This window comes from Lucilia sericata, unplaced genomic scaffold (assembly GCF_015586225.1).
Source record: "Lucilia sericata isolate MDLA Ls3-8-SP2 unplaced genomic scaffold, ASM1558622v1 Contig000842F_arrow, whole genome shotgun sequence".
NCBI classification, from domain to species: Eukaryota; Metazoa; Arthropoda; class Insecta; order Diptera; family Calliphoridae; genus Lucilia; species Lucilia sericata.
This window is the reverse complement of record NW_023994834.1, coordinates 159,243-177,883: the sequence shown is the minus strand read 5'-3', so window position 1 is coordinate 177,883 and position 18,641 is coordinate 159,243. Positions and strand designations below refer to the sequence as shown.

The following is an 18,641-nucleotide window of genomic DNA, read 5'->3' as shown; positions in this document are numbered from 1 at the left end:
AGTTTGTTTCTATCCATTTTAATTTATCTAACGCATCAACTGTTTACGAAAAAAGATTTACAATTGTAACCAAAATTTATCACTAAATGACCCTACGCGTAGTGGTCACTAAGGAAAGATAATGCAAGAAAACCTGCAGTTCGAAGTGGCGTTTCTTAAAGTGGATATGTTAGAAATCATTTTAGGTCTTTTTGTGGCTACAGAATTAACTTTGTGAGTTATAATTTAACATGCTTTTGTCCTAGGAAAAAGTCTATTGATTCAGATTTCTTTTTGATTACAAATGAAGAACAGTCTCTGTTATAGATTACTTGTGGTGGATTAAATAGCTACTTTTTAAGGTATTGTATAGGATAAAGTATCATCTCTTTATATTACTTTAGGGTCACTTAAGTGCCAGTTGCCTTCTTCTGAAACTACACTAATCAAAATTTCTTTTCACTGCGTTTACAAATAAGCAATTATCTCTGCTATAGATTACTTGTGGTGAATGAAATAGCTACTCCCTTAGATACTGTGTAGTATAAAAGTATAAAGTATAGATTACTTATGAACACTTAAGTGACGCTTAACAATTTCTCCGTATTACTAGCACTTCTATCATTTGGGGAGTATACTTTTTAAAAGGGATACCATGTTAACTACTAAAACTGCAGGGGAAGAACCGAAAAAAAAGTAAACAATTTAACGCAACTGTTGTAATAAAATATAATTAAGCGATTTTAATGTATTTTAATTACGCATTAATGTTGTTTTTTTGCTCATTTTAGATGTCGGCTCAAACAACATCTCATTTCAAAAAGAAACGGTAGAGGAAAACACTTTTTTCTTGCAACAGAAGTTAAAGTTTTGCAAGATTTTTTAATAACAAAGAAAGTACAAAGTTGTAATTAGGCTAAAACTAGCAATACATAAAACAAAATTTTGAAATAACAAAATTTTCTGTTAAATCTTATGTTAAGTCTTTTAACATTATTTTAACTGTTAGTTAAAAAACTAACGTTATTTATTTTAAAAAAAAAGTACTAGTATTTGTCAATAAGGTCTATTTTCAATTTAACCCAAATAAATTAATCCACATAATGTTTAACACTACCTAAAGTTGTTTCATCATTTAAAGTCTTCATATATTGACCAACTGATAATATTAATATTTTGTAAGCATTCACTTCTACTACTACTTCTCACTCAGGTGTAAATTATTTTCAATTTATTTTCATAATTATTTAACATCATGCTCACGTTCGTTAAAGTTTTCCGTACAAAGCAAAATTAAAATTGATTTTCTTTATCATTCATTATTTTAAAATTCAAACTTTTAAATCTGCTTAAATGTTCATTTTATAATATGTAAATCGTACATCCTTAAAATTAGCAAAATTTTCCTATTATATTTGTCAAAATTAAAATTTAATTATTCATTCAAATAATTTTTATGTGAATTTTTTTTTGTACTTCATACATATTTATACCTCAATATTGCATTTAAACCACATTTTTTCATTAGCACTTTTTTTCAATTTGAAAATTATAAACTCACGCATATCTAAAATGTCAATAACGTATTTACAATAACTTGTCAGTTATTTAAAGTAATTAAATGATCATAAATTTTTTACATAATCAAGTTTATAGTCTGGACTAAAGTCTAGGCTCTAGTTAGGATAAAAGACTAGTCTGGATTAAAGACTATAGTCTTAACTGTGGACTAAACTATAGTCTAAATTATGGACTAGACTATGGTCGATATATAGACTTGACTATAGATTAGACTATAATCTGGTCCATAGTCCGAACTAAGATCTTGCTTAATGTATAGTCTATAGTCTAGTCTATTGTCTGAACTATAGATTAGATTATAGTCATTCCTATTCCTAGTCTAGTGATATAGAGTATAGTCTATAGTCTAGTCTATAGTCTAGTCTATAGTCTAGTCTATAGTCTAGTCTATAGTCTAGTCTATAGTCTAGTCTGTAGTCTACTCTATGGTCTAGTCTATAGTCTAAACTATAGTCTAGTCTATAGTATAGTCTAGCCTATAGTCTAGTCTATAGTCTAGTCTATAGTCTAAACTATAGTCTAGTCTATAGTCTAATCTATAGTCTTGTCTATAGTCTAGTCTATGGTCTAGTCTATAGTCTAAACTATAGTCTATAGTCTAAACTATAGTCTAGTCTATAGTCTAGTCTAGTCTATAGTCTAGTCTATAGTCTAGTCTATAGTCTAGTCTAGTCTATAGTCTAGTCTATAGTCTAGTCTATAGTCTAGTCTAGTCTAGTCTAGTCTAGTCTAGTCTATAGTCTAGTCTATAGTCTAGTCTATAGTCTAGTCTAGTCTATAGTCTAGTCTATAGTCTAGTCTATAGTCTAGTCTATAGTCTAGTCTATAGTCTAGTCTATAGTCTAGTCTATAGTCTAGTCTATAGTCTAGTCTATAGTCTAGTCTATAGTCTAGTCTATAGTCTAGTCTATAGTCTAGTCTATAGTCTAGTCTATAGTCTAGTCTATAGTCTAGTCTATAGTCTAGTCTATAGTCTAGTCTATAGTCTAGTCTATAGTCTAGTCTATAGTCTAGTCTATAGTCTAGTCTATAGTCTAGTCTATAGTCTAGTCTATAGTCTAGTCTATAGTCTAGTCTATAGTCTAGTCTATAGTCTAGTCTATAGTCTAGTCTATAGTCTAGTCTATAGTCTAGTCTATAGTCTAGTCTATAGTCTAGTCTATAGTCTAGTATAGTCTAGTCTATAGTCTAGTCTATAGTCTAGTCTATAGTCTAGTCTATAGTCTAGTCTATAGTCTAGTCTATAGTCTAGTCTATAGTCTAGTCTATAGTCTAGTCTATAGTCTAGTCTATAGTCTAGTCTATAGTCTAGTCTATAGTCTAGTCTATAGTCTAGTCTATAGTCTAGTCTATAGTCTAGTCTATAGTCTAGTCTATAGTCTAGTCTATAGTCTAGTCTATAGTCTAGTCTATAGTCTAGTCTATAGTCTAGTCTATAGTCTAGTCTATAGTCTAGTCTATAGTCTAGTCTATAGTCTAGTCTATAGTCTAGTCTATAGTCTAGTCTATAGTCTAGTCTATAGTCTAGTCTATAGTCTAGTCTATAGTCTAGTCTATAGTCTAGTCTATCGTCTAGTCTATAGTCTAGTCTATAGTCTAGTCTATAGTCTAGTCTATAGTCTAGTCTATAGTCTAGTCTATAGTCTAGTCTATAGTCTAGTCTATAGTCTAGTCTATAGTCTAGTCTATAGTCTAGTCTATAGTCTAGTCTATAGTCTAGTCTATAGTCTAGTCTAGTCTAGTCTAGTCTATAGTCTAGTCTATAGTCTAGTCTATAGTCTAGTCTATAGTCTAGTCTATAGTCTAGTCTATAGTCTAGTCTATAGTCTAGTCTATAGTCTAGTCTATAGTCTAGTCTATAGTCTAGTCTATAGTCTAGTCTATAGTCTAGTCTATAGTCTAGTCTATAGTCTAGTCTATAGTCTAGTCTATAGTCTAGTCTATAGTCTAGTCTATAGTCTAGTCTATAGTCTAGTCTATAGTCTAGTCTATAGTCTAGTCTATAGTCTAGTCTATAGTCTAGTCTATAGTCTAGTCTATAGTCTAGTCTATAGTCTAGTCTATAGTCTAGTCTATAGTCTAGTCTAGTCTATAGTCTAGTCTATAGTCTAGTCTAGTCTAGTCTAGTCTAGTCTAGTCTAGTCTATAGTCTAGTCTATAGTCTAGTCTATAGTCTAGTCTATAGTCTAGTCTATAGTCTAGTCTATAGTCTAGTCTATAGTCTAGTCTATAGTCTAGTCTATAGTCTAGTCTATAGTCTAGTCTATAGTCTAGTCTATAGTCTAGTCTATAGTCTAGCCTATAGTCTAGTCTGGATAAGAATCACTTCTAATTTTTTTATGAATTAATTCCTTTAAACATCACTACTCATCTCTAAACCAAACAGTCTACATTTGTTGAGTACACAACATTTATAATGCAATTTAAGTTGCGGTTTTAATTTTAATCAAATATTTAAAATGGTTTTAAAGGTTTTGCAATCCCTTCTATTCAAAAAACTTTAAGTTTTGTATACAATTATGAAATACTAATATTTTAAGTAATTTCTACTAAATTATATAGTATATTCTAATACTAAACAACTCAGAATTACCACATAAATTCCTAATATGTTCACTAAAATCTTGTTGAATAAAAATTTTAAAATTCTCTATTACTTAAAATGCTTAAACATAAAATTTAAACAAAATTTAGCGTTTATTTGAATTGACAAAAAAATTTTTCGCTCATGTTTTATTAACAACCACTAAAATTTGTACCGCTTGCCTGCGGACATAAATCAATTGTTTTGCAATTAAATTAAGTAGTTAAAACATTGGGAAGAAATGAAAGAAAAAAAACATATAGCAAAATAAGTAAAATTGTTCGACTATATGATACCCTACAGCTAGTTAATAGTGCAGATTATATACTAAACAATAGTCTAAAATCTGGACTGGATTGTAGTCTAGTCTATAGTGTAGTATATAGTCTAGTCTATATTCTAGTCTATAGTGTAGTCTTTAGTCTTGTCTATAGTATAATCTATAGTCTAGTCTATAGTATTGTCTATAGTCTAGTCTAAAGTTAAGTCTACAGTCTAGTCTGTAGTCAGGACTATAGTCAAGTCAATCTATAATCTAGTCTATAGATTGAGCAATAATCTAAATTATATCTTGGACTATATTCTTGTACGTATACAGTTTTGACTATAGTCTGTTATGTAATCTGGACTATAGTCTGATCTGTAGTTCGAACATTAGTTTAGTCTAGAGTCTAGTCCATAGTCTGTGGTGTAGGGTATAAAAACATACCATTATAATTATACTTCATACTAAATACTCCGGCAAAATATGTATAATTATAGTTTTAAACTGCCGGCAAACACACACAAACAAGTGTAATAAGATATACAAAAGAAATAAAAAAGTTTTAATGTTTTTTTAAAGGTAATATAATACAAAAACAAATGTCAGCAAATACATACTACACCTATTATATTAGGTATAATAAATGTCAAATAATTTTGTGAGATATTTAAATATTTCATACGTATACTATACGGGTATCAGACAGTAGTGCAAGAAATTAAGGCACACCCTATAAGTAAACAGTTTTTTTAAGCTAAGAAGGTAAATAAATTTTTAAGTACAGACACGAGTTAGTCAATATATTAGTTAAAAATATTTTATATCGTTTATTTATAATTTAATTAATTTATTTACTTTTTTTCTCTACTCTTTTTTAGTTTCCTGGACGATTTGGATCGGTTAGGTGCCAAAGATTATCAACCAACCGAACAGGATATTTTGCGCACTCGTGTCAAAACAACTGGTATTGTTGAAGTGCACTTTTCCTTTAAAAATCTTAATTTCAAGTAAGTTTTTTTTTATTGAAATTTTTTTTTGAGATTTATTAAATAATTTAAATTTAATTCTTTTTAAATTTTAGACTTTTTGATGTTGGTGGCCAACGTTCGGAACGAAAGAAATGGATTCATTGCTTTGAAGATGTAACTGCGATTATATTTTGTGTTGCCATGTCTGAATATGATCAAGTTTTGCATGAAGATGAAACTACAGTAAGTTTTTTGTTAATATAATTTAAAATATTCTAAAAATTTGTAAATTTTAATTGAAATCTATTATTTTGTTAATTTTAGAACCGAATGCAAGAATCTTTGAAATTGTTTGACTCCATTTGTAATAATAAATGGTTTACGGATACTTCGATTATTTTATTCTTAAATAAGAAAGATTTATTCGAAGAGAAAATACGCAAGAGTCCATTGACAATCTGTTTCCCAGAATATACAGGTAAGTAAAACTAATAAGCTTCCCGAAATTTCCATTTTATCTAAGGACATGTTTTTTAAATTGAAAATTTGTCTGAAACAAAGCAACTTTTTCTATAGAAAAGTTGTCTGAATCAGAGCAACTTTTTTTAGTGAAAAGTTGTCTGAATCAGAGCAACTTTTTTAAAAGAAAAGTTTTCTGAATCAGAGCAACTTTTACTAAAGAAAAGTTGTCTGAATCAGAGCAACTTTTTCAAAAGAAAAGTTGTCTGAATCAGAGCAACTTTTTCTAAAGAAAAGTTGTCTAAATCAGAGCAACTTTTTCTAAAGAAACGATGTGTGAGTCAGAATAACTTTTTCTAAAGAAAAGTTGTCTGAATCAGAGCAACTTTTTCTAAAGAAAAGTTGTCTGAATTAGAGCAACTTTTTTAAAAAAAAGTTGTCTGAATCTGAGCAACTTTTTCTAATGAAAAGTTGTATGAATCAGAGCAACTTTTTCTATAGAAAAGTTGTTTCAATAAGAGCAACTTTTTCTAAAGAAAAGTTGTCTGAATCAGAGCAACTTTTTCTAAAGAAAAGTTGTTTGAATCAGAGCAACTTTTTCTAAAGAAAAGTTGTCTGAATCAGAGCAACTTTTTCTAAAGAAAAGTTGTCTGAATCAGAGGAACTTTTGCTATAGAAAAGTTGTCTGAATCAGAGCAATTTTTTCTAAAGAAAATTTGTCTGAATCAGAGCAACATTTTTTATAGAAGAGTTGTCTGCATAAGAGCAATTTTTTGTATAGAAAAGTTGGCTGAATGAGAGCATCTATTTCTATAGAAAAGTTGTCTGTTCACAGAGCAACTTTTTCTATAGAAAAGTTGTCTGTTCCTAGAGCAACTTTTTCTATAGAAAAGTTGTTTGTTCATAGACCACTTCAAATGCTTTTCATTCCATTAACCCCCATTAAATAATTTTTACTCCCATACAGGTGGTCAGGAATATGGTGAGGCAGCTGCGTATATCCAAGCTCAATTTGAAGCGAAAAACAAATCAACCTCAAAAGAAATTTACTGCCACATGACGTGTGCTACAGATACAAACAACATACAATTTGTATTCGATGCTGTCACTGATGTCATCATTGCTAACAATCTCAGAGGTTGCGGTCTTTACTAAACACCCACACACACACTCAACATAAATGCATTCATTTCAACAAAAACAAAAACAACAACAAAATTAATTTCTATATATTTTATTGAAAATAGCAGCAGACCCAAAAAACAAAAAACTAAATTATTTTAAAAATTTATTAAGAGTAAAACAAAATAAAAAAAACAAATGGTAAACATCTAAAAAAAGAGAAAAAAACAAACAAAACCCACCATCTTCAAAAATATTAGCAAACAAATACAAAAACATAAAAATAAAAAAGAGAAATGAACCGTTTAAATATCACCTTTAATTAAAATAATGAAAATAGTAAGAAACAAAAAAAAAAAACTAAAGAAAATTTGAAACAAATTCTAAACATTTTTTATTTGTTTCATTAGAAAACACAAAACATAAATATTAACTATTATCATTCAGTCATTTTACTACACCCCCCTCCTCCCATAAATAATAGTAATTCTCTCTTTTAGACTTTTACTCTTTAGAACAGTTTTTTCAGTTCAATTAATTATATTGATGAATGATTTTTCTAATAATTTAGCATTTAATTAGTTGCAATTTCTTTTATTTTATAATTTAATGTATTATTAAATATAATTTACTACTACTACTATATATACATATATTTATATTTATAATTGTGTGTGTATGTGTGTGTGTGTATAACCAAAAGGACTTGTTTTATTGTCTTTAAACAAAAGAAAAAAAATCCTTATAACGTTAACTACTACAAAACGAAGAAGATGAAAAAAAAACGTAAACATTCTTAGTCAAACTCAAGCAACGTAAATATTTTATTATTATTTCTTTTTTTTAAAGATTAAGTTTTTCTTTTATTATTATTTTCTGGGAAAAGTAAGGAAATTAACTTATTACCAATTGTCCTTGTAGACTTTATTAGTCTCCGCTATAATAAAGGGAAACCATTTTGTTCGGAGAAAATCTCTGCCTATTGAGGCAAATTTTAAATGTTTATTAAAAATTTCTTTGAAAACTGATAGCAAGTTTTTAAAAATTCCTTTGGGCCATAAGTTTATATTGGTATTTTAAGGAAAGTAAGGAATTTATTGGATTTCTTTGAGTACAAAAAGGCACAAAGTTGTTCAGGATCTTATAGCTGAAGTATACACAAAAACTTCCTTCAAAAGTTGTCTAACAGAGCAAGTATTTCTATAGAATAGTTGTCTATAACAGAGCAACTCTTTCCAAAGAAAAGTTGTCTGAAACTGTGTATCTTTTTCTAGAGAAAAGTTGTCTAAAAAAGGGCAACTTTTTCTATAGAATAAATGTCTGAAATACGGCAACTTTTTCTAAAGAAAATTTGTCCGAAAAAGAAAAAGTTTTTCTAATGAAAAGTTTTCCGAAACAGAGCAACTTTTTCTAAACAAAAGCTGTCAGAAACAGAGCAACTTTTTCTAAAAAAAAGTTGTCTAAAACAGTTGTCTGAAACACAGCAACGTTTTCTAAAGAAAATTTGTCCGAAATAGAGCAATTTTTTCTAAAGAAAAGTTGTCTGAAAGAGAGCAACGTTTTCTAACGAAAAGTTGTCTGAAAGAGAGCAACGTTTTCTAACGAAAAGTTGTTCGAAACACAGCAAAGAAAAGTTGTCCCAAACAGAGCAACGTTTTCTAAAGAAAAGTTGTCCGAAACACAGCAACTTTTTGTAAAGAAAAGTTGTCTGAAACAGAGCATATTTTTCTAAAGAAAAGTTGTCTGAAACGGAGCAACGTTTTCTTAAGAAAAGTTGTGCAAAACTCAGCAACTTTTTCTGAGGAAAAGTTGTCTGAAACAGAGCATCTTTTTCTACAGAAGAGTTGTCCCAAACAAAGCAGCTTTTTCTAAACAAAAATTGTGTGAAACAAAGCAACTTTTCCTAAAGAAAAGTTTTCTGAAACAGAGCATATTTTTCTAAAGTTGTCCAAAACACAGCTACTTTTTCTTAAGAAAAGTTGTGCGAAACACAGCAAATTTTTCCAAAGAAAAGTTGTCCGAAACACCGCAACTTTTTCTAAAGAAAAGTTGTCTGAAACAGAGCAATGTTTTCTTAAGAAAAGTTGTCCGTAACACAGCAACTTTTTTTAAAGAAAAGCTGTCTGAAACAGAGCATCTTTTTCTAAAAAAAAGTTGTCCCAAACAGAGCAACTTTTTGTAAAGAAAATTTGTCCGACACAGAGCAACTTTTTCTATAGGAAATTTGTCCGAAATAGAGCAATGTTTTCTAAAGAGAAATTGTCTGAAACACCGGAACTTTCTCTAAAGAAAATTTGTCTGAAACATAGGAACTTTTTCTAAAAAAAGTTGTCTGAAACACAGCAACTTTTTCTAAAGAAAAGTTGTCTGAAACAGATCAACTTTTTCTAAAGAAAAGTTTTTTGAAGCAGATTAACATATAGAAGATGTCTGAGCAACTTTTTAAGTTATCTTACAAACCTAATGAAAGATTAAACTTTGAAGCTTTTAATAAGTTCCTTTTCTTCCTATTTTATAAGCTTGAAGGTAGCAACTCGAAAGAGGATTTTCTTATGGCCCTTGTTACAAATTTTATATTTAATTTCCTTAAACAAAATTTTCCTAAACTTACTACAAAATCTCCTTTAACTTGCCATATTTTTATATTAATTATATATGATTTTTTTATTTTTTATACAAAAAAAAAACGCTTAATTTTTTATGAAAATAACAAACGCACAAGTTTACATATTGTTTTAGAAAAAAAAGTGAAAATAAATTTAATTTATTTATAATTTTAATTGGCTCTAATAAAACTATAATAAATTTTATTATATAATTATACAGTATTTAAAGAAATTCTATAAAAATAAAAGAAAACTAATAAAAATTTTTAAAATTTTCAATGAAAAAACTTTCAAAAACAAACGTATTTAAAACAAAATTGTTGAAAATTTCTTTAAGCAAAACACTTAAAAGGAAATCTCTTTAAAAAACTTTAGATTGTTTAAAATTCTCTAAAATTTACTTAATTTCTGAAGAAAAATTTAAAGTTCAATAAATTAATAAGTTAAAAGAAATAGTAATATGAAAGTAAACTTATTTTTGAAACATTTTCTAATAACAAATTTTATACAATTTTCTTATTGAAAAACCACGAACAAATTATATTTAAGTACAATTAATTATTTTTGCTAAAAACGCTCAAATATTTTAATTGAAACTTTTTTTAATGTATTTATACAATTTAAACAAATATATATTTATATGTAATTTGTCTTTTTGTATGTAACTTGTATGTATTTAACTTTGTTTTTCTATTATTTCTCTCGAATTATATTTGTTTTTAGTAAAATGGCATTTAACAATAATAGTATTCATTTCATTTATTTAAATTAATTCTAAAGAAACTGCATTTAAGTGAAAGAAAGAGAGTTATTGAAGAAAATGGGTCTAAATGGAAGAGAAATTTAGGTCTATATCTAGAGCGTTCATATACTAATCCATAGACTAGTCAATAGTTGGTCTAGGGATTATACTAAGACTAGTCTTTTGACAAATCCTTGGACTAGTCTGTTGACTAGTCTATGAAATAGTCCGTTGACTAGTGTATGAAATAGACTGTTGAGTAGTCTAGGGACTAGTCTTTGAAATAGTCTGTTAACTAGTCTTTGAAATAGTATGTTAACTAGTCTATGAACAAGTCTGTTGACTCGTCTATGTACTGACTAGTCTATGGTGTATGGACTAGTCGGTTGACTAGTCTTTGGACTAGTCGGTTGACTAGTTTATAGACTAGTCTGTTGATTAGTCTATGGACTAGTCTGTTGACTAGTCTATGGACGAGTTTTTGAACTAGTCTATGGACTGGTCTGTTGACTAGTCTATGGACTAGTCTGTTGATTAGTCTATGGACTAGTCTGTTGACTATTCTATGGACTAGTCTGTTGACTAGTCTGCTGCCTAGTTTATGAACTAGTCTATTGACTAGTCTATAGACTAATCTATTGACTAGTCTATGAACTAGTCTATGGACTAGTCTGTTCACTATTCTATGGAACAGTCTGTTGACAAATTTATAAACTGGTCTTTTGACTAGTCTATGGACTAGTCTGTTGACCATTCTATGAAATAGCCTGTTGACTAGTGTATGTACAAAACTGTTGACTAGTCTATGTATTAATCTGATGATTAGTCTATGAAGTAGTCTTTTAACAAGTAGTCTGTTGCCTGGTCTATGGAATAATCTGTTAAAAAGTCTATGAAATTGTCTGTGGACTATATAGATATATATAGATCCTTTAGTCCTATTAATCTTCAATAACTTTTATCCTAATACATACATACAGCAGTTAAACATACATTTTTTTTATATAAATGAAGCTCTCTAGTTTTTCAACAAATGTTTTTTTATATTGAAAATATATTATACTTTAAATTATTATTATTATTTTGTATTATTTTTTTTATTATTTATAATTTTTAAGTTTAATTGTTAATGTAAAGCAAGAACATATAATTTATAATTTATACCTAAAATCCTAAACATAAAGTCCTATATACATATATATATATATATATATATATATATATATATATATATATATATATATATATATATATATATATATATATATATAAATAATGAAACTATTATTAATAATTTAAAACACTGAAACAAAAAATCAAGTATGTATGTATTTGTATTAAAAATCAACGTATTAAAACTTTTAGATTTATTTTCTACTGTTTTAAAGCATGATTTATTTAGATGTCTTTAAAAAAAATATTTAAACAAAACAAGTATTTATTATGTAAAACTTAAAATAACTAAAAACATACAAAAAACCAAAAATTTATTTAAAAAATTTCTTTAAAACTTTTAATATAATACATATTTATTTCGCAGTATAATAAACAAATAAAATAAATAAAAAAAAATAAACAAAATAGCAAAGGTATTTAAAGATTTCAAGTATTTTAAAAACATTTACCCGATCTATTAAACATAAATACTTGAAATCGTTAATTACCTCTACATTTATTTTTATACTTTCAATATATTTGTAAACTTTTCAGTAGTTTTATTAACAAGAAAATCATTCCGTTTTATTAAAAAATAAACTAAAGATTAAAGAAATATTCTTTACTATCATAAAAAATCTGACTGGATATGTTACTGACAACTTTTCTAAATAAAAAGTTGCTCTGTTTCAGACTACTTCTCTAAATAAAAAGTTGCTGTGTTTCAGACAACTTTTCTATAGAAAAAGTTGCTGTGTTTCAGACTACTTTTCTATAGAAAAAGTTGATTTGTTTTGACAACTTTTCTATAGAAAAAGATGCTCTCTTTCAGACAACTTTTCTATAGAAAAAGATGCTCTGTTTCAGACAACTTTTCTATAGAAAAAGATGCTCTGTTGCAGACAACTTTTCTATAGAAAAAGATGCTCTGTTGCAGACAACTTTCCTATAGAAAAATATGCTCTGTTGCAGACAACTTTTCTATAGAAAAAGATGCTCTGTTGCATACAACTTTTCTTAGAAAAAGATGCTCTGTTGCAGACAAATTTTCTATAGAAAAAGTTGCTCTGCTCAGAATAACTTTTTCTATGGAAAAGTTGTCTGAAACAGAGCAACTTTTTATATAGTAAAGTTGTCTTACAGAGCAACTTTTTATATAGTAAAGTTGTCTTACTATATAAAAAGTTGCTCTGTTTCAGACAACTTTTCCATAGAAAAAGTTATTCTGTTTCAGACAACTTTTCTATAAAAAAAGGTTGCTCTATTTCAGACAACTATTGTATAGAAGAAGTTGCTCTGTTTCAGACTACTTTTCTATAGAAATAGTTGATTTGTTTCTGATAACTTTTCTATAAAAAAATTGCTCTGTTTCAGACTATTGTATAGAAGAAGTTACTCTGTTTCACACTACTTTTCTATAGAAATAGTTGATTTGTTTCTGACAACTTTTCTATAGAAAAAGTTGCTCTGTTTAAGACAACATTTCTATAGAAAATGTTGCTCTTTTTCAGACAATTTTTCTATAGAAAATGTTGCTCTGTTTCAAACAACTTTTCTATAAAAAGTTAATCTGTTTCAGAGAACTTTTCTATAGAAAAAGTTGCTCTGTTTCAGACAACTGTTCTATAGAAAAAGTTGCTCTGATTTACACAACTTTTCTATAGAAAAAGTTGCTCTGATTTAGACAACGTTTCTGTAGAAAAAGTTGCTTTGAGTTAGACAACTTTTCTTTAGATAAAGATGCTCTGTTTCAAACAACTTTTCTAACTTTTCTATAGAAAAAGTTTCTCTGTTTCAGACAACTCTTATATAGAAAAAGTTGCTCTGTTTCAGACAACTTTTCTATAGAAAAAGTTGTTCTGTTTCAGGCAAATTTTCTATAGAAACAGTTGCTCTGTTTCAGAAAACTTTTCTATAGAAAGATTTGCTCTGTTTCAGACAACTTCTCTTTGGAAATAGTTGCTCTGTTTTAGACAAGTTTTCTATGGAAAATGTTACTCTGTTTCAGAATGTATTATTCAAAATGTATTATTTACATGCTTGACTAAAATCCATCAATGTTTTTCTATTATTATTTTTTTTAATTAATTTTATATAATTATTTTTAATAATCAAGAGGGAATTACTACTTTAACTTTATTAAACAACTTAAAACTTATTAACTTACAACATTAAATAAACATTGTACATTATAACTTTCTTTCAAATAACCACAAAATAAAGCATTTAACAAAATTTTTTTAATACTAAAGCTCATTTTATTATTAACAAAAAAAAACAAAACTATTTTATTTTCGCACAAAACGCAAAAGAAAAAAACATTTTTTAAAAAAAAATAAATTTATTAAAAATAAAACATATTTAAATAACATAAAAACGCATAATTAAAAAAACTCAAATTTTTTCTCCTCAAAATAAAATACAAAAAAATCAACAACATAATTATACATATAAAACAATATATTGTATTAAAAAAAGATAAGGAACAAACTTTATTATTATTTTTTTCTTTACTACTAAAAAAAAATTTCACAATTTTTACAAATGGAAAATCTAAAAACAAAAATTATCATTAAAATGTTAAAATTTATAGAGTTAAATAAAAAAAATGGTTTTTCTTAATTTAAATAAATAACTGCTTTAATAAATTAAATTTTTTACAAACAATTCTCTAAAAGTGTACTTTTTTATTTAAAACTATAAATTTTAAACATTTAATTAATTAACTAATTAAAAAAATAAAATCTAAGAATAATAATAATAATTAAAAAAAAAAGAAAACTTCAAAGTGACCATTTTTACAAATAATACTAATAATATTATATAAACAATATAAAATAAAACAAAAAAATCTCTTAAAAACAAATTATTTGTAATTATATTTATTAAAAGAAAAACAAAACCATAAAATCATTAATTATTAAAAAAAAATAAAACAAAAAAAGAAAAACACAAATAGAATTAATAATAATTATAAAAACAAAAACATTTATAACATAACTAAGAAAAATTTAAAAAAAGAAATACAACAAAATGTAATTACGAACGTTATTTAACAAAAAACCAAAAACAAATAATAATTTCTAAATAATTGAAAATTAAATAAAAAAGAAAAATTATTAAAGATTACAACAAAATAAACAAACTGTTTAAATTTATATTTTTCACTAAAACCAACAATAAACTATAACAATTTTTATTCAAACAAAAAAAAGCCTAAATTAATAAATAATTAACACAGAGTGATGAAAAATATGCATAATTAATAAAACTTATCAAAACAAGAAAAATTAAACTAAAAATTGAAAGTAAACTGTTGTTTTAGACAACTTTTCTTTGGAAAAAGTTTATCTGTTTCAGACAACTTTACTTTTCTCTGTTTCAGACATTTCTTTTGAAGAAGTTGATCTGTTTCAGACAACCTTTCTATAGAAAAAGTTCCTCTATTTCAGACAACTTTTCTATAGAAAAAGTTCCTCTATTTCAGACAACTTTTCTATAGAAAAAGTTCCTCTATTTCAGACAACTTTTCTATAAAAAAAGTTGCTCTGTTACAGGCAACTTTTCTATAGAAAAAGTTGCTCTGTTTCAGGCAACTTTTCTATAGAAAAAGTTGCTCTGTTTCTGACAACTTTTCTATAGAAAAAGTTGCTCTATTTCAGACAACTTTTCCATAGAAAAAGTTACTCTGTTTCAGACAACTTTTCTATAGAAAAAATGCTCTGTTCCAACCAACTTTTTTATAGAAAAAATGCTCTGTTAAAACCAACTTTCTGTTTCAGACACCTTTTTATAGAAGTTGCTCTGTTTCAGAAAGCCTTTCTATAGAACAAGTTGCTCTGTTTCAGACAACATTTCTACAGAAAAAGTTGCTCTGCTTCAGACAACTATTCTATAGAAAAAGTTGATCTGTTTCAGACAACTTTTCCATAGAAAAAGTTACTCTGTTTCAGACAACTTTTCTATAGAAAAAAACGTTCTGTTCCAACCAACTTTTGTATAGAAAAAGTTGCTCTGTTTCAGACAACTTTTCTATAGAAAATGTTGCTCTGTTTCAGATAACTTTTCTACAGAAAAAGTTGTTCCGTTTCAGACAGTTGCTCAGTTTCAGACAACTTTTCTATAGAAAAATTTGCTCTGTTTCAGACAACTTTTTTATAGAAAAATTTGCTCTGTTTCAGACAACTTTTCTATAGAAAAAGTTGCTCTGTTTCAAAACATTTCTTTGGAAAAAGTTGTTCTGTTTCAAACAATTTTTCTTTAGAAAAAGTTGCTCTGTTTCACACAACTTTTCTTTGGAAAAAATTGTTCTGTTTCAAACGTCTATTCTTTGCAAGAAGTTGCTTTGTTTCAAACAACTTTTCTTTGAAAAAAGTTGCTTTGTTATAATCAAATTTTCTTTGGAACAAGTTGCTCTGTTTCAGGCAACTTTTCTTTGGAAAAGTTACTTTGTTTCAGAAAAAAGTTAATCTGTTTAAGACATTTTGTTCTAAAGAAATAGTTAATATGTTATAGAAAACTTTTCTATTGAAAAAGAAAATGTTTCTTCAATATAAAGAAACTTTTCATAGAAATATAATTTTCAGTTTAAAATAAAATAAAAATTCTTATTTATTTTAAAATGTTTAAAATTACAACAATTGCTTTCAATTTGAATTATTTAAATTACTCATTTATCAAAAAAAAAAACAAATAAACTAAAAAAACACTTGTAAAATAAAACTCTCTTTATAACGATAACAACAAAATCACATATTTTTTATCATAAAAACATATTTTTTTCTAAGCTCAAAAAACACTCACCTAAATGCAAAACAAACGGCAGCAAAATAAAAACGAAACACAACAAAAAAATACATCAAGCTAAATGAACTTTAATAAAAATTCATAAATTTCGTAAAATTTAAAAATAAAATTTTAACTAAATTTATTAAAATTTTTAAAATTATTCTTTTAAAAACTTAACCTTTGCAATTAAAATTTTCAAATATTTCAAAATAATTTGTATCTTTAAAAGTTTATTTAGCTTGAGAAACAACTATAACTTATTACTTTATATACGTCCTTTTTTCAAGGATACAAAGTCTAGTCATGTTTTCTTTTTTCAAACTAACTGAAAGACCTCTTTCAAATTAAACCAAAAAAAAATCATAAAAATATACAACACACAAAATTAAATTATAAAAAAAAGTTGGAAAAACAAATAGTTAGTAAAAAAAAAGAAACTTTAGATGTTAAAGCAGTTTAGTTTTACTTTTTTTTTGGATAAAATAACAAAAAAAAACACATATACATATATTTAATAATTTAAAATTATTTTAGAATTTTTGGCATTATATTTATTAAATAAAAAAAAACGGTCTTTAATAAAATATATGTTAGCTTATTAAATATAAAAAGAAATAAATAAAAGTAACTAAATTGCTTTAGTTGTTAAAAATCAAATAAAACTTACAAAACAAACAAAAATTTAAGAAAATTCAAATCATTTAATATTAAACAAAAACATCATTAACTTTATAACATAAAAATATTATAAAAAAATTGTTGTTTATAACACAATTTTGTTTTTTTACGAAAATAATTTGCCTTTATACTTTATTTTCTATAATTTAATTTAAAATTTTCTTTTAATTTTACTTTTTTTTGCTCTTATTATTGAAAACATTTAATAAAAAAAACAAACCACAGTTTAAATATAATTAAAAATTCATAATAAGTAGCAAAAAATAAAAAAACTACTAATTATATCTAATAAAAAACAACAAAAAAAAATAAAATTCGTAAAAAAAAGAGTCCTTTAAAAAAACACATTTGTATGTAAAAGTAAAACAAAATAAAAAAAACTTCTCCCCATGTTAGAGAGAGAACATCTTGAATTAATATAAAATTATATATTATATAATAAAAATTAAAATTAATAAAGAAACGGAAAAAAAAACAAGGAGAAAATGTTTTTTTAAAAGCTAAAATTCTGTTTAAATGGTAAGTTTTATTAAGCTATATCCTTTAAAATCTACTCTAAATTAAATTATACTCTATAGCAAACCAAAATATACCCTTCTATTAAAATCTAATTCAATCTGAAATGATCCTGTTTCAATATAGACAATAGACTAGAAAATAGACTAGATTATAATCATACAATAGACTAGACAATAGACAAAACAATAGACTAGACTATAGACTCGTCAATAGAATAGACTGTAGACTAGACCATGGACTACATAGATTATAATCTTACAATAGACTAGATTGTAGACTAGACTATAGACTATAAACTTTTGAAATATAAGTAGAAATTTCTGATTTATAATTAGAAATTTCTGAAATTGAATTGGAAAATTCTGAAATAAAATTGAAAATGGTAGACTAGACTATAGACTATACTATAGACTAGACTATAAAGACTAGACTATAGACTAGACTATAGACTAGACAATAGACAAGACTATAGACTAGACTATAAACTAGGCAGTAGACTAGACTGTAGACTAGACTATGGACTAGACAATAGACTAGACTATAGACTAGACTATAGACTAGACTATAGACTAGACTATAGACTAGACTATAGACTAGACTATAGACTAGACTATAGACTAGACTATAGACTAGACTATAGACTAGACTATAGACTAGACTATAGACTAGACTATAGACTAGACAATAGACTAGACTATAGACCATGCAATAGACTTGACTATAGACTAGACTATAGACTAGACAATAGACTAGACTATAGACTATGCAATAGACTTGACTATAGACTAGACTATAGACTAGACTATAGACTAGACTATAGATTAGACTATAGACTAGACTATAGACTAGACTATAGACTAGACTATAGACTAGACTATAGACTAGACTATAGACTTGACTATAGACTAGACTTGGATTCCACAAATGAACAAGATAAAGAAGTTTGGATTACTTTGAAGGTGTTGCGTGCGCTAGACTATAGACTAAGCAGACTAGACTATAGACTAGACTATAGACTTGACTATAGACTAGACTATAGACTAGACTATAGACTAGACTATAGACTGGACTATAGACTAGACTATAGACTAGACTATAGACTAGACTATAGACTAGACTATAGACTAGACTATAGACTAGACTATAGACTAGACTATAGACTAGACAATAGACTTGACTATAGACTAGACTATAG

The 18,641-nt window shown here is 26.5% G+C and overlaps 1 protein-coding gene across 1 annotated transcript; it reads left to right on the top strand.

Moving 5' to 3' along the window:
* The first annotated feature begins 5,287 nt into the window (after positions 1-5,287).
* LOC119608491 (G protein alpha o subunit) lies at positions 5,288-7,224 on the top strand. Its single transcript, XM_037962935.1, has 4 exons — positions 5,288-5,416; positions 5,491-5,620; positions 5,702-5,855; positions 6,804-7,224. The coding sequence occupies exons 2-4, from the start codon at positions 5,579-5,581 to the stop codon at positions 6,989-6,991; spliced, it is 384 nt and encodes a 127-aa protein (XP_037818863.1). The 5' UTR covers positions 5,288-5,416; positions 5,491-5,578; the 3' UTR covers positions 6,992-7,224.
* Positions 7,225-18,641: the final 11,417 nt, after the last annotated feature.

What these genes read in the sequence shown, in the direction of transcription:
- LOC119608491 (XM_037962935.1), top strand. Translation starts at nt 5,579, where the DNA reads ATGTCTGAATATGATCAAGTTTTGCATGAAGATGAAACTACA. An exon ending in TGCATGAAGATGAAACTACA is followed by an intron (nt 5,621 to 5,701) that starts GTAAGTTTTTTG and finishes TGTTAATTTTAG; the next exon opens with AACCGAATGCAAGAATCTTT. An exon ending in CTGTTTCCCAGAATATACAG is followed by an intron (nt 5,856 to 6,803) that starts GTAAGTAAAACT and finishes ACTCCCATACAG; the next exon opens with GTGGTCAGGAATATGGTGAG.